The sequence below is a fragment of the Lepeophtheirus salmonis genome, chromosome 13, assembly GCF_016086655.4.
Source record: "Lepeophtheirus salmonis chromosome 13, UVic_Lsal_1.4, whole genome shotgun sequence".
NCBI classification, from domain to species: Eukaryota; Metazoa; Arthropoda; class Copepoda; order Siphonostomatoida; family Caligidae; genus Lepeophtheirus; species Lepeophtheirus salmonis.
In genome coordinates, this window is record NC_052143.2 from 5,512,519 (window position 1) to 5,531,369 (window position 18,851).

General features: G+C 31.8%; 1 protein-coding gene across 1 annotated transcript; it reads right to left on the reverse strand.

Annotated features, from left to right (window-relative positions):
* Positions 1–1,281: 1,281 nt before the first annotated feature.
* Positions 1,282–1,743, reverse strand: LOC121127623 (general transcription factor II-I repeat domain-containing protein 2B-like). Its single transcript, XM_040723044.1, has one exon. It carries the CDS (start codon positions 1,741–1,743, stop codon positions 1,282–1,284), a length of 462 nt encoding a protein of 153 aa, XP_040578978.1.
* Positions 1,744–18,851: the final 17,108 nt, after the last annotated feature.

Genomic DNA, 18,851 nt, shown 5'->3' on the forward strand with positions numbered 1-18,851 from the left:
ATGTCGTGTCCGTGTTCATTTAGGACTGAAGACTGGAGTCCCTACCAGTTCAGCCCTGATCAGCTACAGTTTAGTCCTACATATTGGTTCTAAAAGCTAATAAAGCTTGGTCCTTGATGACGTAACTAACTTTATTTCTTGTGTATTGAATCATTTATAGTAGTGACAGTCCGAAGGACCGATCCCAAAGGTCAGTCCTGAGACTGGACTGAGCTGGAACGAATAAAAAAGAACAGACACAACACTACCACTACCAGAGTGTGGATGGAGATTTATTGGGAATTAATAGATCTACTGTTTGTAGCACAGTCAAAGGAGCGTCTTATGCCTTTGCCTCATTTAAGCTACTATATTGAATTGAATCCCACATTAGAAACTAATATGCATCAACTTCTTGAAAGTACAGGATTTGCAGGTGTATTGGATCTAATGGATTGCACCCACATCCCATACAAAATCTTTGTATGCTAAAAGACTAATTATTTCAAAATTGCAAGGGATATTTATCCATTAATCTACATTGTACCAAGATTAATAGAAATACAAGGCTGTAACATAACGCGTGTACGATTGATGTTTGACTTCCACCATGATTTTTAATACTGACGTCGTAGTGTATGCGTGGTTGCATGTTTTTGTCAACATCTGTCTTTCTTGCCAGGAGTCGGTTCAATACATTAAATTGAAAATAAATATGCAATTATAAAAATGAAGGAATTAATATCGTAGCTCGTTGTCTTGAATCTAGGCATGGTGGCAGAATATCCGATAATAGTAGACTTTATGTGCTGCTTTAGGATCAAAGGTTTAAAGTTCCTCTCATTGTAGACAATGGGGATCAATGTCGAACCTATGTCATGACTCTTCTATTAAATCTCCTAACAAACTCTGATTAGATAGTTATTGATAGACTATATCAGGGGTCCTCAAACTTTTTTTTAGTGTGGGTCTGATAACTGAAGGAATGACGAACGTGGACCGCTTAATTATTATGTTCAATATTTGCCATCTACAAAGAAATCTCCTTGAAAAAAGACGAAAAACTAAGTTAAGTATTCCATGTTAATCATAGGGGAGTGGTGTGCAAATAACAAACACAACCAACATGTGTATTTACTAAAAAGTTATCAACAAGGCGACATTAGCAAAAATATAGTCTTTGAAAGGCAAAAACAAAGAAAAAGTTAAAGATATTTCTGAAATTGACGCTTGGCGTTCAAGCTATAATCAATGTTTGGTTGGAAAGTGCTGCATCCAATCAAGAGAACTGCTTTCAAATGTTCAATCAGTCAATTGTGTTCGATGTGCTGACTTCACATAATTCATCTTCGAAAATGTTTGACCACAGACATAAGTTGTTCCAAAGAGTGACGCCATAGCAACGGCAAAGTTTTTGAGTTTCGAAAATTCACCATCAGGCAAGGAGCTGTAAAATGCAACCAGTTTTTTCCCTTCTCTGTGCTTCTCTTTCAATAAGCAATTTGCTTGTAAATCAATGACCTCCAACTTTAGTTCTACTGGTACATCATAAAGATTATAATCAAAAGGATTCTGGAACAGAAGAATGTCCCTCCAAATTCTGTCAAGATCTAAAAATCTCTTCAAAACCCTCTTCCTCACTCCAGCCATATGTTTTTCTCTATCAACTGTAACACCTCGAACCTGATTCAACTGAAGGCTATAGTCTTGCAAAGTTTTTTGAACGCCCATGAAAATGTATTTTCCAGTTATTGTTCCATGCATGCTGCAAACGGATACCTATTTTTGCGTTATCTGAAAGTCCAAACTGAAACCACGACTAAACACAAGAGCTCGTGAAAAACACGAATGATCAGTTGACTCATCCAGCACCAGAGAATACCACTAGATTTTTCGCATATTTGTAGCACTTTGTTCTTCTGTTAATTGCACAACTGAACTTGACAAAAGGCTGATACTTCTCCATAAATCGGCTTTCTCAGGACACAAGTTATTTGTTTCTTCTATCAAACACTCTTTGATGAAGTTGCCATAAGTAAGCAGTTTTCTATACTATTTTGTAACTTGTACGAGTGGCAGATTCATTTTCACCAAACTTTCTCGTGAAGAAGTTTTTTTGAGTTTATAAACCACATTTCATGGACGCATATTTCTCTGAGTGTAACTATCCAGAAAACTTTAAATATGTCGATAAATGTTTTGTTTCATAGTGATGCCGAAAGTTGTATTCTTTACTTTACTTCCCACTCTTCATTGAAAACACGACACTTGGTGTCCAATTTTCTTTTTTTAGTAGCCATAATAAAATGTGAAGAAAAAGGGATCCGACAAAGAAAGAACGGGAAAGATACGTAATTAAGAGATACAAAGTACATTGAATATTCGTTTCTAGACATGCATGGAACAGTACAAAAGTAATCTATAGTTATTTATAAAACTATACGCATAAAATACACTACAACAATAATAAATTTAAGACACATAGCCATCAGAATTTACTCGTCTTCTAAACATATTATGCAAATTTAAATTGTTTAATAAAGTTTCGTGTTTCATATGTTTTATCAATCAAATTCAAATACAGTCGGCGGGCCGGATGAACTGACGTCATGGGTCTGATCTGGCCCGTGGGCCGTATTTTCGTGACACCTGGACTATATGGAAAAGTAAGTTTCATTTCACCCAAGAAGGCATGAGATTAATACCGTCTACCACCGCCGCGTTTCTAGGTACCAAGAAACCCTTTCAAATATGCTAGAATACAAGCCCACTCGCTGGTTGTGGAATGATGGTCCCTGAGGGAGGTTAAATTCTTCCTACACTGCTTCCCCAAGAATCAGAGAACCCTTATTATATCCATAATGCCCTCCGGCCATCAGGTTGTACAGATTAAATGCTAAAAAATGCTATTTTAAGTCTGCAATGGCCTTAGAGACAAAAAAAAAAATGTTACCAGAACCGTTTCTGGAGCCATAAAACCCTTTTACAAAACTTTCAGTAAATTCAATCCATTGGTTTGGCCGCGATTGAAGGACACAAACGTTCACATTTAATATATATAGATATTTATCCTACAATAATTTTATTTTAAATGAAGAAGTTTCGCCTTTTTATAGGAGTAATTCATTTTCTCCAACAACAGCCCCCCACCCCACCCCCTGCCCAAATCATATAATAATCAGCTTATATTAACAAGGGTATTAAATCAGGTGTACCACCTTGCTCCCACCTTCTCCTGGTGCTCGTCCACAAATCCCATCTCTTTTCTGAAAAAAAATAAAATAAAAAAACCTTCAAAATATTTTTAATTTCGTATATTCTGTTATTATTCATTTTGAATATGCTTATGAAGAAATAAAATTCTTCATTATTTTCATATTTCTAGTTATTTAAAATTTATTTCAATAAAATATTAGTCTAATATTCCATAATATACACTATCATTTGTTTTATAGGAGTTCTTCCTTATATTGTTCTTGTTATATACAAAATATAATTATTGTAAACCAAATCAATAATAGGTAAGTAAAATACATTGTTGATAAGCCATGGAATAAACTATAGATAAACGTACATTTCCGATCTACCATCACAAAAGCTCTTTTAAATGAACCCAGTATCTTCTTTTACAACTTATTTACTTCGATTATAGGTTGAGCGATTTTTACCATAAGGAATAACTAGAACTGACCTTACGAAATATCTTCATAGTAAGTATTTTTGAAGGTGCGTGCCCATGCATAAATCACCCTTTAGTTATGCTTAGATACGTTTTTCTTAAATATATATTTTTTCATAGCTTTAAATATAATTTACATGAAAAATAAATAATATTTTCTATTTCAATCCATTTTTCAAATAATTAATTATTTATCTAAGCCCGTTATTATATTTCCGCATTTTTAATAAATAATTGGTTGGGGAAAATGTAATTTTTCTATTTTTTTCTTTATTTCAATGCTGTATTACAAATATCTAATTTAAGCCACCTTCTGTTCAATAACTTGTTGCAACAAGAATCCAACATCATGATAACCTTCCCGTCGAAGCCCTTCTCCCTATTGGCAAAAAAAAACTCGGACAACCAATTTTCACAGGCCAAATTTGTACCTTTAAACACGTTGCTATAGACAGGAAAAGGTGGTAGTCACTTTGTGTCATGTCCGGATTGTAGAGTGGATGTATAAGAAATTCCCACCCAAGCTCCCTTTGATTCTAACACGTCATCAAATATGTTTGCAGCCTAGTGGTGTCTGGATGATGTCTTGGTCTTTCCTATTCATCAATGCTGGACGCTTCTGTTCGATTGCTACCAAACGGTGGAGTTGTTTACAGTGGAGGACAGAATTGAGCGGGAGAAACATTGCTCGAACCGCAGTTGAGCAACACCTAGGGAAAGACTATCGGCCCCGTATACCCAAAAAAGTAATTTAAAACAACGGAGAGCGAGATACAGAATCCGAAAGCCTACAAAAAAACAACAACAATAAATTGTACTCCAGTAAAGAATTAATTGTTTACCATGATATCGACGAAGAAAGTACATAAAAAGATTGTGATAATGATTTTACAGTGCAGTACACATTAATTAAACAAGAAGTAAAATTATTTTCAGAACTGAATTGGCTAGATCAATTGACAGAGTAAATCTATCTAGAGAAGACTATTACAAAATTGGTAATACTATTTAACATTGTCATTTTACTTACATTTTTATTTAAAAAAATATGAGATTATTAAAGAAAATTTTCTGTAACAAAAGGAGCTAAAAACAACTTTACTGAGAGTTCAAAGTCCCTCTGATAATATTGTGTTTTTTTAACCATAAAGAATGGGCAATATTGATGTTTGATTAAACTAAATAATGATAGATAATGCATGCTCTAAGTAATAGGTATAAAAATGTACCTATTACACTTTATTCAAAAATCAAAAAGCCTAATTAAAGAACAAAGGAATTTGAATATGTGTTAAAGATAATTTACTAATATAAAAAAAGTTATAAATACATTTAGTCAAATTTGTTTCTGGTTAGAAGTATCAAAAGCAGAAAACGTCAATTTTCAAAACTTTAAAGTTGTTGCGTGACCTCCAAAACTTTTACAAAAGTGTCCAAATTTGATCATGTATTGTTTTTTCTCACAAATCCATATTTCAAGCCTATGAGAGCTCAACATTTCCAAAACAGTTAAATATATACCACTCTACTCCACAGAATAGATTATGTTTTCCAGATTTTATACCTTTGATAAAGTAGTTATAAACTCCTTTGTTAGAGAACAAAGCAACTTGGCTTAATCCCCACTAAGTACATACTTAGTCAATCTAAATAGCTTAAACAATCACAACCTTCTTACATAATAGTTACATATATAGGTGAGCTAGAGGTTAGAGAGGTTAATTTCAAGATATTTTCATATAAAATACATTGCAAGATGAAGGACGTCCTCATTAGTCAAGAAAAGTAGCAAATTGATCAATAATCAAAGGTTTACATTAATAACATTTAAAACAAGGACATCCTTTTTTCATGAGTGTACATTGTATAAGTTTATCCATACGTCAAACCACTTGTTCTTTCTATCTCGAAATTGGAGACAGAAATACAGAAATAACTTTGCAAAGCAAAGAATCGATCATTGGAGTAGGAGGAGAGGGATCCCGACTTTTTCGAGATATTAAGACAATTATCACTTTGGAGGATCTTAAAAGTAAATGGAAGGTCTTTGGTTGGGGAAAAAGTAATTTCGTATTTTTGCTTTATTTCAATGCCGTATAAGAAATGTTACAATAATCCGATTTATGCCAAGTATGCCTGGTCAATAACTTGTTGTTAGTGAGAAATCTTTTACTTTTTGTAGAAGCCCTTGTCCCTATTGGCAAAAAAATCTGACAACAAATTTTGACAGGCCTTTCAATGCAGTCCATAAAGCACTTGTAGTAAACACTGACACTTTTACAACACCTTATTGTATAATCCGATTTAACCAATAATGAACAAGATATACTTGGTTAAAAAAAGAGCGGGAAATACGAAATTACTTTTTTTCCTACATAATATATTATTATTTGCTTCGCTTAGCTTAGCAAAGTTATTATCTTATTATTTAAATGGTGCATTTTAATTACTCGCTGTCGATGTCTCCAATTTTGAGATAGAAAGAGAAAGAAAGATGGGCGGGCAAAATTATAAAATGTACGCCTTACCAGTGGGCGTCTACCGGGGGTGACCTGGTGGGACTTTTTCCTTTTTACTATAATTTTTTATTATATTTAAACAGAAATTAGGGATTTTTTTAAGGTGATTCGGGCGAATTATGCAACAGAGCAAAAAATTTAATATTATAATTTTTCTTTCAAAAAATTTATTTTTTGGTGAATAGCTGCGGATTTTTCAAATTTTATTTCCAAAAAAATTGATATTTATAAATTCATTTTTGAATTTCCCCCCCAAAAAAATAATTTTCTGTAAATAGCTATGAATTTTTGAAATATTTTTCCCCCCAAAAAAATATTATTTCAAATTTTTACAAAAAATTTTAATTTTTGATTTCTCCAAAATTGATTTTCACAATAGATTTGTAAATTAGTCTGTCTTCCTACCTATGTTCAATCCTTGATATTATAACGTAATTGAAGCACATATCAACAGAACATTGATAGATATACATTATACATATATAAATAGATTCATATATGGATGCATGCCTATTTTATTGCTTTACTCATTGATTTAGTAATGAACATTAAATTAAAAAAAAAACATTCACAGTTTCAAATTAAAGTAATAACCGTCAAATAAAGGAATTTAATTATACTTCAAATCTACTTAATATTTTGATATTAAAAACTTTTGAGATATTCAACTCATAAAAAAAGGGTTTGGTTTGATCCTTAAAAAATTAATATACAGTATGTCAAATATTAATCGTTATTCAAACAGATCCGAGATCTTTGATGAAGTAGTCTGACTTTTATTTATGATGTATACTCAAAAAGTATTTATAAACTTGTACAAATAAAGGTTTTTATCGTTTTAATGTTCCTTCATATTTATAAGTAAAGGGAACGGGGATCAAATTGTAGCCAAAATATTTTTCTACAAAAAACAACACAAAATATACATTTTTTAACTTTTTTATTGAAAATCAAAACTATGACGAGCATATAGGTATAGAGTAGCCATTCATTTGATATAATCACTGTTGGCATCAATAACGGCCTCAATTCGGCCTCTGAATCGGCCGCAGGCTCTTCTGAACATCTCATTGTCCATGTTGCTGAATACCTCCTTGATGGAGTCCATCAGGCTGGCCTTGGTGCTATGGGGATGTCTGTTGGTATGTTTCTAGACATAGCCCCAGACAAAATAGTCCAAAGGATTAAGGTCGGGAGAGTTATGCGGGCACAAATACTTGGTTACGACGTCATAACAGTTCTCAGTTAACCACTGCATGGAGATTTTGGACACATGGCAGGGTGTTGAGTCCTGTTGCCACATCCAAGGCCTGTCTCCGGCCTTCATGGACCTGGTAGGGTCATCCTCAACCATCTTCTTCACCTTGTCGACAAAGTCGGTGTCCCTGACCTTCCTGTCGGCACCCTCCTCCTTGGGTGCCCTCTTTATGGTGGCATCAACATCCCAGGTGTCCCCTAGCTTCTTACAGATACGCTGAACAGTCCGTAAATTCACTCCTAAGGTTGAAGCAATCGTTGAATTGGAGATTTCACCTCCATTATTAACCATTGCCATGATTACGGCGGACCTCGAAAGCTCCTCGTTCCACTTATAGCTCTTTATCTCCTCTTATGATGATATAAGCATGATGCTAAATGAGCTACGTATCGTCAGCTGACGAGAATAGATTTCCTATTTGGTAACTGGGTTTTTATTTGATAATGTCGTCTTCAAGTTATCAAGGTTCAAAGTAGGCGACAATTTGATCTCCGCTCCCTGTATTTATAGCAAAAGAAAATATAATGGGGACTCTGTAGAACGTAAAACCTCCTCTTAAAATCAAATTGCGTTCCAAAGTTATAGTGGATTATGCATTTCTTACGTGTTGTGTTACCTTTGGCTTATATAACTCAAAATTTTATATGCTATTACTATGACCATATATAATCTTCGTACCAAGTTTGATCAAAATTAATTTTTAACTTTCGGTGTAATCCTGGTAAAAAACAAACAGAATCATTCTGGTATGATTATAGTTAATGGTCCTTGAATTGTACAGCTCTGGTTAAATCTAATTTTATAGCAATATATAGAAATGATATCAATCACTCTGCACTCAAACATATATCCCATCATTCTTGTCATCGCAGTAAAACATAAATCCTTAGACGGCCATAGCACAAACTTTTTTCAGACTCTAAGGCTCAATACTCCGAGTCCGAGATGAGTCCAAGTCATGATGACTCTGAGCCAAGTCGTCAACGAATCCGAAATAAGTACAAGTCCTTATCAAGTCAATGAAAAGTTAACTGATTAATTGAGAGACACATCAAAGGAAAGACTACTTCATCATTCATGGTCCTCAATTCACTCAGATGTAGGATCCTACGGTGATAAAACAATGAAATGACTACTAAGATTAAGCTATTTTTAGTTTCAAAAGTAGTAAAAAAAATCAGAAACTGACTCTCTCCTTCTTGATGCAGCTAGGCCCCTTTTTTTTGAGCAGCTGCAATTTATTTATATGTATTTATCAACTTGTAGTCTCTACTCGCATGCATATATTTCTTCCTCTATGGACATATTTGAGCAGTGCACATAATATAAATCCTTTTACATAAGATGAAAAGGATTAATAAAACCAATGAAACTTGAATTTTGATGAAACTTAGTCAATACGCTTTTCTTATAATATAAATATTTGGTGTTTGTAAACACTATTTAAAGAAGTTTGACGAGTATTCTAAAAAACTAAAAAGTATGTAGTCCTATCAGTCCGGTGCTAATAAAATTTGTCAGTCCTACGACTTGTCCTTATCGGTCTTTTGTAGAAACTACAACAGCTGAAATGTGTTGTGATCCCAAATTACTCAATACACTTTTCTTATAATATAGAAGTTTGACAAGTCAACTCAATTACAACGCTAAAACTGAGATTTTAGCGTTCCGTTCCAATAGGTGATAGTTATTTCGGAGGTGGTGAAATTGCCCATGGGATAAGTATCCTAGAAACACGACTATGCAAATTCAGGGGCAAATTTTAGATTGGGGAGGGACCTAAAGCCTTCTCTCCTGCAGACGCCTCTAATATTAATATCCATATAACTGTGAATTAACCTCTCTAAAAAGTACATACCTATTATTTATGTCCCTTTTACGCAGCATTAATTTAATTGATCTTGTACTCAATGAAACACATTCTCACGCTCCTTCTTTTATAATTTTTGGCTGTAATTTTTCGTATGGATTTAAAGTACTTCTCATAGAGTGGATATTTGAGTTAAATCATACATATGTACATAACGTTACAGGTTACAATCAAGATTAATAGTATTTCTAATAATCTTGGCTGCAATGTATTTTTTCAATGTCGCCTACATGTCGGGGTTTAGTTGAAAAAAAAACACCATTTCTTTTTATGAAAAATAAACGAATCATATATACAAATATTTCATATTTATAAAATGACAGGCACTATTTTCAAGAGATATTACGGTCAATTAAAGGCATTGTATTCAAATTTCTGGAATGAATGAAATACCCGAGAGTTTTAACTGTAGTAAAATCTAACTTAATTTGGAACAATATTGTCTTACAGATATAATTTCTAATTATATAAATGTGCCGTTTAATTTTGGCTACTTTAAGTACAATTAGCGGTGCCTCCAAGGGAATAATAAGAATCATTTGTTAATTGAAATGAACTATAATTTGTTAGAAAATGTAAGCTATGTTTAGTTTTGAGAAAAATTAAACATAGCTTCCCTTGCTACAAATATGCAACTATTACTGCTGGTCATAATATAATAGATTTTAAAAATTAATTATTACTTAATTCATCAATGTTTACATATGGGATTAAGAAAGGATCCATATGATTGAATCACAACGGAAATAGCTATTTTACTACTGTGAAAAATAAATATTATAACTTTTAGTCAGTTATTAGTGTTGTGAAGTTGAGTTTGTAAATATAATTAATTTTTATGATTCCTATAGACATTTTAGAAACAAAAAAACCTTGAGCACACCAGACATAGATGAAAACCTTCTCGTTTTTCTACATTCAATTTAATTTAGCAATCTCATTTGGAGTATCCGGCTTTTTGATGTAGAAAAAAGGCTGTAGAGCTTCATTTAACGAGGCCGCTAGTGTATGTATGTATGTATACTGTACAAGCCTGGTATTTCCGATTGATTGGAACGTGGAACGGATCAAAATAATGGTTTGAACGATGAACGAAAAAAGAAACATTGAACGGAACACTAAATGAAACGCTTACAAGCCAGTGAATTATAGCTAAAGCGTATAATATTCGAGTATTATAGGTTTAAGCCACACACCTCCAACTTTAAACTTCAGGTATATAGTTTCTCTTTGAAAAAGGTCAAACTGAACCGCTGACAGGACTTAGTTAGAAATAGCGTCATTTCAGCTGTTGAAGTTACCATAAATGACTGATGAAGACCTATTCTAGGACAGAGAAGTTTTATTAAGATCAGACTGATAGTACTGTAATCTTTTTTAGTTTGTTTAAACCAGTCCAATACTAAAAGTCATATAAATGAAAAAATAATGGATTGTTTTTTAAATTTTAGTTCAAAAGTCTATTTATCTCACAAATACGCAATATTAATAAGTATCTATATGTACTTTACATATTTTAATAAGGAGAATTACTATTATTAATATTCTTTAAAACCACTTGAAGACAAAAATGACTTATATGTGTTTAAAGTTCTTAAAGTTTTAAAATATACGAGTAAATTTTTTTTTTTTGTATAAAATCCTCACAATAATCTATTTAGGTACAAAAAACAAACTATTATAAATTACATGAGTTTTTCATGTAACATAAAAAAAGTATATACATTTTAATTTTTCTAAACCTTTTTCAAAAAAGAATTGCGAGTATTTTAGTAGGAACATCCTGAATAGTGTTTTTTTTTTAGGGTGAATATTGATTTATTCAATCCAAGATGGCAGATATTGCATTATTGAGAATTCAAACGAAAATATGATTACATAGTTAGAATAAATTAGAAATATAATAAAGTATTTTAAAAATGATTAAAAAACAATATTGCACATCCTGTACGTCAACATTTTTCTTTCCTCCGATATACCATTCAGTACGAGATATGTCGTAGCATTGATCAACTCTCTGTTTACGCCAAAAATTATCTTCATTTATGTAATTCAATAGGTACAAAGAAGAATCGACTCGAATCTTTCTGGTCTAGAGAATTCCCTGGTGAGCCGGTAAGGTTTATACGAAGCCATCCTCCCTTAAAGCTTCTAAAATGGAGATTGACTTCCCTATGAGTTTATCCAGCCCATGGGTATGTTGGAATTGCAATACCAAGGTTAATCAATCTAATTTTTTTAATCTCCTTGATAATTTTTTCTATAAAGTCTATCTCAGCAATCTCCGAATTACTAAATAAATTGGCGGTTTCTGCTGTGATTTAGTTTAAAAAGAGAGATTTGTTATTCAAAAAATCAAGATCGTTTTGAAGTGATACTTCTCTCTCCCTTTTCCTTCCAACAAAATGTTATAATGTGAATTTAACAGTAGAGATCAACTAATTAGCGATTTTCAATTGATTAAGAGTAGAGTTACAACTATGAGTGAAATTTGATAAAAGTTTATCCGTCACTACCCAGCTTGTGGCCTTAAGCCGTTTCTTTAGATGATAATGTTGAATTATGATCCTACCTAGGAGAAGGACAATAGAGTACATTAGTTGTTTTTGACCGGATAGAAGAAGCAAATGCTAAATCGATCAGAGAGGGCTTTTTCCCCCTTCTAAAATAAACAATGTCATCTGGGTTTCAAATTCTAATGATATCACATAAGACAAGTCAAGTTTTACAATCATTTTGGTCAATATTTGAAAATTAGGGTAGCGAAAATTTGATTTATATAGATCTATATTAAAATCATCGATTATCATGAGAGGGTAAAAGTCATTTTTGCGGACGTTAATGATTGCATGACAGAAGGGAAATCATTTGATATTTGATTCCGATGCGTTTACTAATTAAATACCACAACTTGCTGTTGAAATAAATATTTTTCTGCTTCTTAAAATACATTATTATTTTATTTAAAAATAATGTAAAATTAATTTTTTTGGAATCTTATTTGGAGTTTATTCTTTTGTGGGGACAGACCGGAAGTTGAAGAAGATCTTTTTGATATTGCTAGACAATAAAATGAGATGGGAATTTAATTGTGGGTTTTTTTGGCTTGCATGGAATGATAGATGAGTCCTTATTATTTTCCTTTTAATTTTTTAGATCCTTCTTCGGTTTCTCCACTAATATATTCTTCACATGTCATTTCCAGGACTTTATCGAAGTTTTCAAAAGTAATGAGTCTTTTCTTGATTGGAATCCAACTCTTTCCAAAGAAATAACCAAATCTTGAGGAACTTGTTCATGTGGAATAGATGGGAAATTTGCAAGGGAATCATTTTTTATTTGTTCTTGCAATAGCTTGTTTTAGTACATTAGTGTACTCTTGAACATTAAACCGTAAGTAGTTATAGTAATGTTCTTTAGGGACAAGGCAAAAAACAGTTTTGGCACTGAAATTTAGCTCCTTTCATTTTCACTTAATGAGGCATACTATCAATAGATATTTCAAGTGGTATGGTGGCAGGGTCAGAAATTATTTCTACAACGTAATCACTCCATACGTCTTTATATTCTTTAAACTTGCGCCTCTTCATTGGCCGGATTCTTCTTTGGGTAATGCCACACTACTTTGCCACGTTTTTTGAACCATTCAAATACTATGTATATCTTCATCACACCATGGTGATAGTGCCCCTTCTTTTTGTATTAACATTAATTTTGTCGATTCCTTTTCGTTTGATCTTCAACCATACAAAGGTCACCTCCATGTTTTTAAATTTAAAGGAGTGCACTTTCTTAAGTTCTTCAAGTTTTCTATTTCTTATATCAATAGAAAACTTGGTATAAAATCCGTCTTGATTGACTCCAAATTACTCCACTAATTTCGTGTACTTTTTTATTCCAATGAGCAACCCCATATCATTAGCATCAACGTGTTTTAATCTTTCCAAACAAAATAATTTATCAGCATCATCTGTAACTAGAACAACAAATGACTCCCAGTCAGTCAAGAATCTTTTTTTTCATTTGCCTTCAAATTATTTACTTCCTTCACCGCTCTTGAATGACGTATACGGGGAGTGTCCCCCTCATAAGGTTTATCAGGCGTTTGCCTTGACATTCTTAGTGTATTTTTTTTAAATAAAAGAACTTATTTTCTCACCTCTTTAAAGACATATAACGTGATGCAATAGATCCTAATCACCTTCATATTTAGTCATAAGATAACAAAATGCAGTCCTCAAGATTCGAATAGAGATGAAATAAGTCCTTATGACCACATTCGCACAAAAATAACCCATATATAAGTACTTAAAACCACTTTAAAAAAAGTCCTAATACTATCTATAGAGAAGCAAAACCTCCAATAACGCAACTTGTTTTGTTGAAAAACATCCTTTTTGATAATAAATTCCACTTGCTGAACTCATATGAACTTTGTACAACTATAAAGCTATAATATTTGTCATAGTTGTAATTTTATATCAACATCAAATTGTATTTTAAAGAACTCTTTAACTCTGGGACAATATTTGAAATCCTAAAAGAAATGTTTTTGAACTAAAAATGATGGATTACCTTTATGCATACAGCTCAAAATCAAAGTACATACCTATTTGTTAAAGGGTGTTCTAGAGTAAACTTTAAAACATTATTTAACTCATCATTTAAGATGATGAATTTGCCCTTCAAAAATAAAGTGTCAACTTCAAATTGGGTTTGTACAAGATTATATAATAAGTCTTATTCAAATAATATAAAATATTATATCTTCAATTGATCTTTAAATAATAACGTATTTAATTCCAAAAGAGAATCATGTATTTATATATAAATTGCCGAACAAAAAGGGATACAATTTCTTATACAGACTCTATAAATTACTTATATCCCCAATAATGAGCTGAGAAGAATAAAAATAATTGCAATTTTAAGTAATTAGATTTAATTGAGCCGTGATTTAGTAAAATTGCATGTATTTACGCACTGAGTTGAATGGATTTGAAAATATAATAAGTTTTATTAAATAATGTGAAATATTCCCCATAAATGTTGCTTTAAAAATGTAATTAATTCATTGGGATGAACAGGATTCTTATACTTGTTGTCGAAATAGAACAAATTGGACTCATCAGTCAGACTGTATCGATTTTCTATATCCCCATTAGGATGGAGGTTATTATTAAATGTTCGAAATATGAGGTCCTTAGGGTTTCAAAATGTTTCTTTTCGTCTGTAGACATCATTGCCTAACTTTGAGCTTTTTTGAAAATACTTAGAGGTATCTCAACGCTCCTACAGTTTTGAAATTTTATACATTGTAAGAAAAAAATGGGTTCTTGGTTTGATATAATCTATTAAGTACACATGACAGCTTTTTATGCAAATAACAAACCTAAAGAAATAAAATTTCTATCAACAATATTTTTATAAATATTTAGGAGAATTTAGTTTCTACGTTTCCAAATGAAGGATCAGTGCAGTGTAATGAATTTTAGCTTTCCGCGTTTCTGTCTGTTCACTAGCGTATCACAGTTAAAAAAAATTGTACTGATACATACCAAAATTTGCAAATACACAAATTGTTTACAAGATAATCAAAAAAGTGCGAAATGACTTATATGATGAAAAATATCTATATAGCTAAATTTTAGGAAGTTAATCAGAAATTTTTGTTAAATAAAAAAGTTTTACAAAACAAATTTAGTATGAGTCATTTTTATACAAATATGGCTTGTGTTGGCAGTTGAGGCAGAGGGCAACGACAGACTAAACAATATAAATATATCAATTTACAATTACTAAGTATTAGGTCGAAAAGCTGTGTTAATTTAAGTAGATGCAAATGAAATCATGAAACAGAACAGTGATTAAGTTGCTCTTAATAGAGGCATAATTCCCTCAAAACGAACATTGTAAAATAAATAAAGATTTCCAAAGTAGCGATGCTCTAATAATTCATTGGGATTATGAAACGATTCCTAATCCTATATGAGAAAAAAAAGCTTGGTCGATTACTCATATCAATTTAACGGAAAATAATTTCTAAATTACTTAATGTTGCCAACTTTTCATCTGGAAAATGTGAGATTCAACCGAATTTAGTATACAAAACCATTCAAGACTGGGGCATAAGTGACGATTTTCCTGTCATGTGCTATGGCACAACAAATTGAAATGCAGTTAGGAATGCCTGTATTCACAAAAAAAAAAAAGGAAAGTAAATCATAGACCTTTTTAGACATATTATGAAACTAATTTTGCCTCAGTTTTTCAATTATGGTTGTGATCAACATCTTATCTTGTGCTTAAAATTTTGGAGCTATTTATTTTAGCCGATCCAAAGGTATACTGTCGCAATAAAAGTTGTTAATAATCAAACCGAGAGCAAAGTAGGTCTAATTGAAGAATATAAATGAATCACTGCTGTAATACCTCCTCCAAATAGTCAAAGATCATAGATGTTTGTAACCCCGTTCTAGGAAACATACTCTCTTTAAATTATAAGTATGTAAAAAATTTAGAGAATGCAAGAATTTTAAATATTTTTTACCAAACATTCAATAAGAAATGATATTGCATTTTTTTTAAATAAATATTTCATCCCAATGTAACATCATATTTAATTAAGAAAATTTTACAAAAATAAGTAAGTTGTTTATTTCAAGAAAGTTAAAACTTATTCAATTATGTCTATAAACTAAAAGAAACATTTTGAGACCCTAAGAACCCTTTCGAACATTTAAAAATAAGCTCCGTCCTAATGGGGATATAGAAAATTGATACAGTCTGACTGATGCTTCCAATTTGTTCAATTTTGGCACCAAATATAAGAACCCTGTTCATCCCAATTAATTAATTACATTTTTAAAGCAACATTTATGGGGAATATGATACTATTTGAAAAAAACTTATTATATTTACAAATCCCTTCAACTCAGTTCGTAAATACATGCGATTTTACTGTCTTCCGGTTCAATGACATATCATTACTTAAAATTGTAATATTTTTATCCTTCTCAACCCATCAATTAGGGATATGAGTAATTTATACAGTCTGTAGTAATTTTTTTATCCTTTTCTTTTTGGCAAGTTACAAATCAATTCATAATCATCGGTATGAATTAATTACCTTATTATTCAAACATAAGTGAAAGATATAATATTATTTCATATTAATGAAATTAAATTTATTACATAATCTTGTACAAACCCAATCTGAAGTTGACAGTTTATTTTCGAAGGCAAATTCATCATTTTAAATGATTAGTTAAATAATATTTTTAAAGTTTACTTTAGAAAACCCATTACATATATCTACTTTGATTTTGATTTTTTTAGTATTTAAAAGATGATATCAACCAAAGGCCCATTTTTTCCTCACAAAGTGTAAAATTTCAAAACTGAAGGGCTGTTGAGGTACCTCTAAATATTTTTCGAAAAGAGTTCAAAGTTAGCTAATGATGCCTATTCACCTAATTGGAACATTTTGAGACCCTATGGACCTCATATTCAGAATATTTAAAGAATAAACTCCAACTTCCTCCCCATTAAAGAGCTTCAAAGTATCAAAATAATGTAATTTTTAGTAATTAGGTACATCTATTTCCCACAGAGTCATAATTATGGCTAATGAGTGAGCCAGGAATCGGCAAAGTGACATGTACTTAATTACAGAGTCGGTTTAGAACACAGAAAAGATTTCTGATTAATTTTGATTTGCAAATTTTAAAATAGCTGCAGATTTGGATCCAGGATCTCTAAATACTATAAATCTAACCTCTCGAGACTATTTGAATCATACGCTAGAAATTAAATTTGAATTCTCAGTCCCTAAAATAATAAACCAACATTAATAATTTTATTAAAAGTACACCTATCTAAAAATTAATTATTCTTAATTTATAGTTTAGAATAATATTTTGTAATCTTGGGTTTGAATCCAAACATTTAAATTTTGCAACTCCAAATACATATTACTCATTGTGCAAATACACTCGACTCTACCAACTTTATGATTTAATTACATTAGTATCCAAAGATGAATCGAAAAAATAATGTTTCATAATTATTCAGTATTTGAATGAAACTTACTACATAAGGATCTTGTACTATCATTATCTGAAGTAGATACTTTATTTTTGAAGAATAAATTCATCAGTTTAAATATTTAGTTTGATAATATTTTGAGCATTTACGTGAGAAACCCCCATAGTTTAAATCTACTTTGATTTTGAATTCTATTAATTTAGTGAAGCTTTTATTTTTTACTCAAAAACAATTTTTTTGGATTTCAATAGCTGAAAAATGTATTGGTGCATATAAACTTATTTTGTTCGCTAGAAGTACTGTTTAGTTATTATTTGGATAAATAATTGGGAGCTATGATGTTATCTAATATATTTATTTTTTAGGAGATTCTCATTCTAAGTCCGGAAGACGGATTTAGCTTAACTAGAAAAGATTTTATAATATGGAGTTTTGTTAATCCAATAATTTGTTTGTTCTAGTTCAAAGATTATGATGTTTATTCTGCGTTATTTTTTCATATATAATTAATGTAAAAACATATATTTGATATTAAACTATGGAGTCCAAGTCAAATCTCGAGTTCATAAATAAAATCACCTTAAGTTTATATTTCTTACTTTTTTGTAATATATACCAGCTGTAAAAAAGTAATGACCCTCTAAAAATAAAGTTTTGAATAGGTATTGTTGATTAAATCTGAAAGTTTCAATTATTTTTGAATAGCTTAGATTTTCAAAAGCCTTTGATTTATGTTGTAAACAAAAAAAAAAGTATGTGTCGCGATGGATGCAAGAAGATACATCATAGGAAATTAATCTGCGCCAGGAGGACCACCTCGGACATCACGAAGGCCTTAAACATCAGCAAGGCCACAGTCTGTCGGGTCAGAACTCGTTTGGCTAATGAGAACAACCTTAAGGACAAACCCAAAATGGAAGACACACCAAAGTGGAGCCTGAAGACATTATAGAGGCCTTTAAGGTCAACCCAATGATGAAGATGTCAGAGTAAGCCAAGAAAAAGAAGGCACATCGGTCTACTGTGGGCAAGGCAGACCGAAAAACTGGAAGAAGGTCGCTTAGAAGAATTGAGAGGCCACTCCTGTCCCATCGTCAAAAAGTACTCCGTCTTCAGGGATATCAACAACACTTGAATAAAGAAACAACAGCAACTTGATAATTTTTTTCTCTGATGAAAATACCTTTACCATTGACCCCTTCTATAACAAGTAAAATGATCTGGTGGTATAATTGGGCTAATATTGTGCAAGAGTGGATGAGTAACAAGATGAATTTATGGTTCAAGAACTTTGGCCCTCTCAGAGCCCAGACCTGAATCCACTGGATTTCTCCATTTGGTGGCAAATTGAGAAGAAGGCATGCAATGCCCGCCACTATAATATTGATGCCCTGACGACCTCCTTTAACCAGCAGTAGATGATCATGAAAAAGGACTACGTTAAGGGTTTCCGGAGGCGGTTGGAGGGTGTCATTGAGGCTGATGGTGGCCAGATTCATA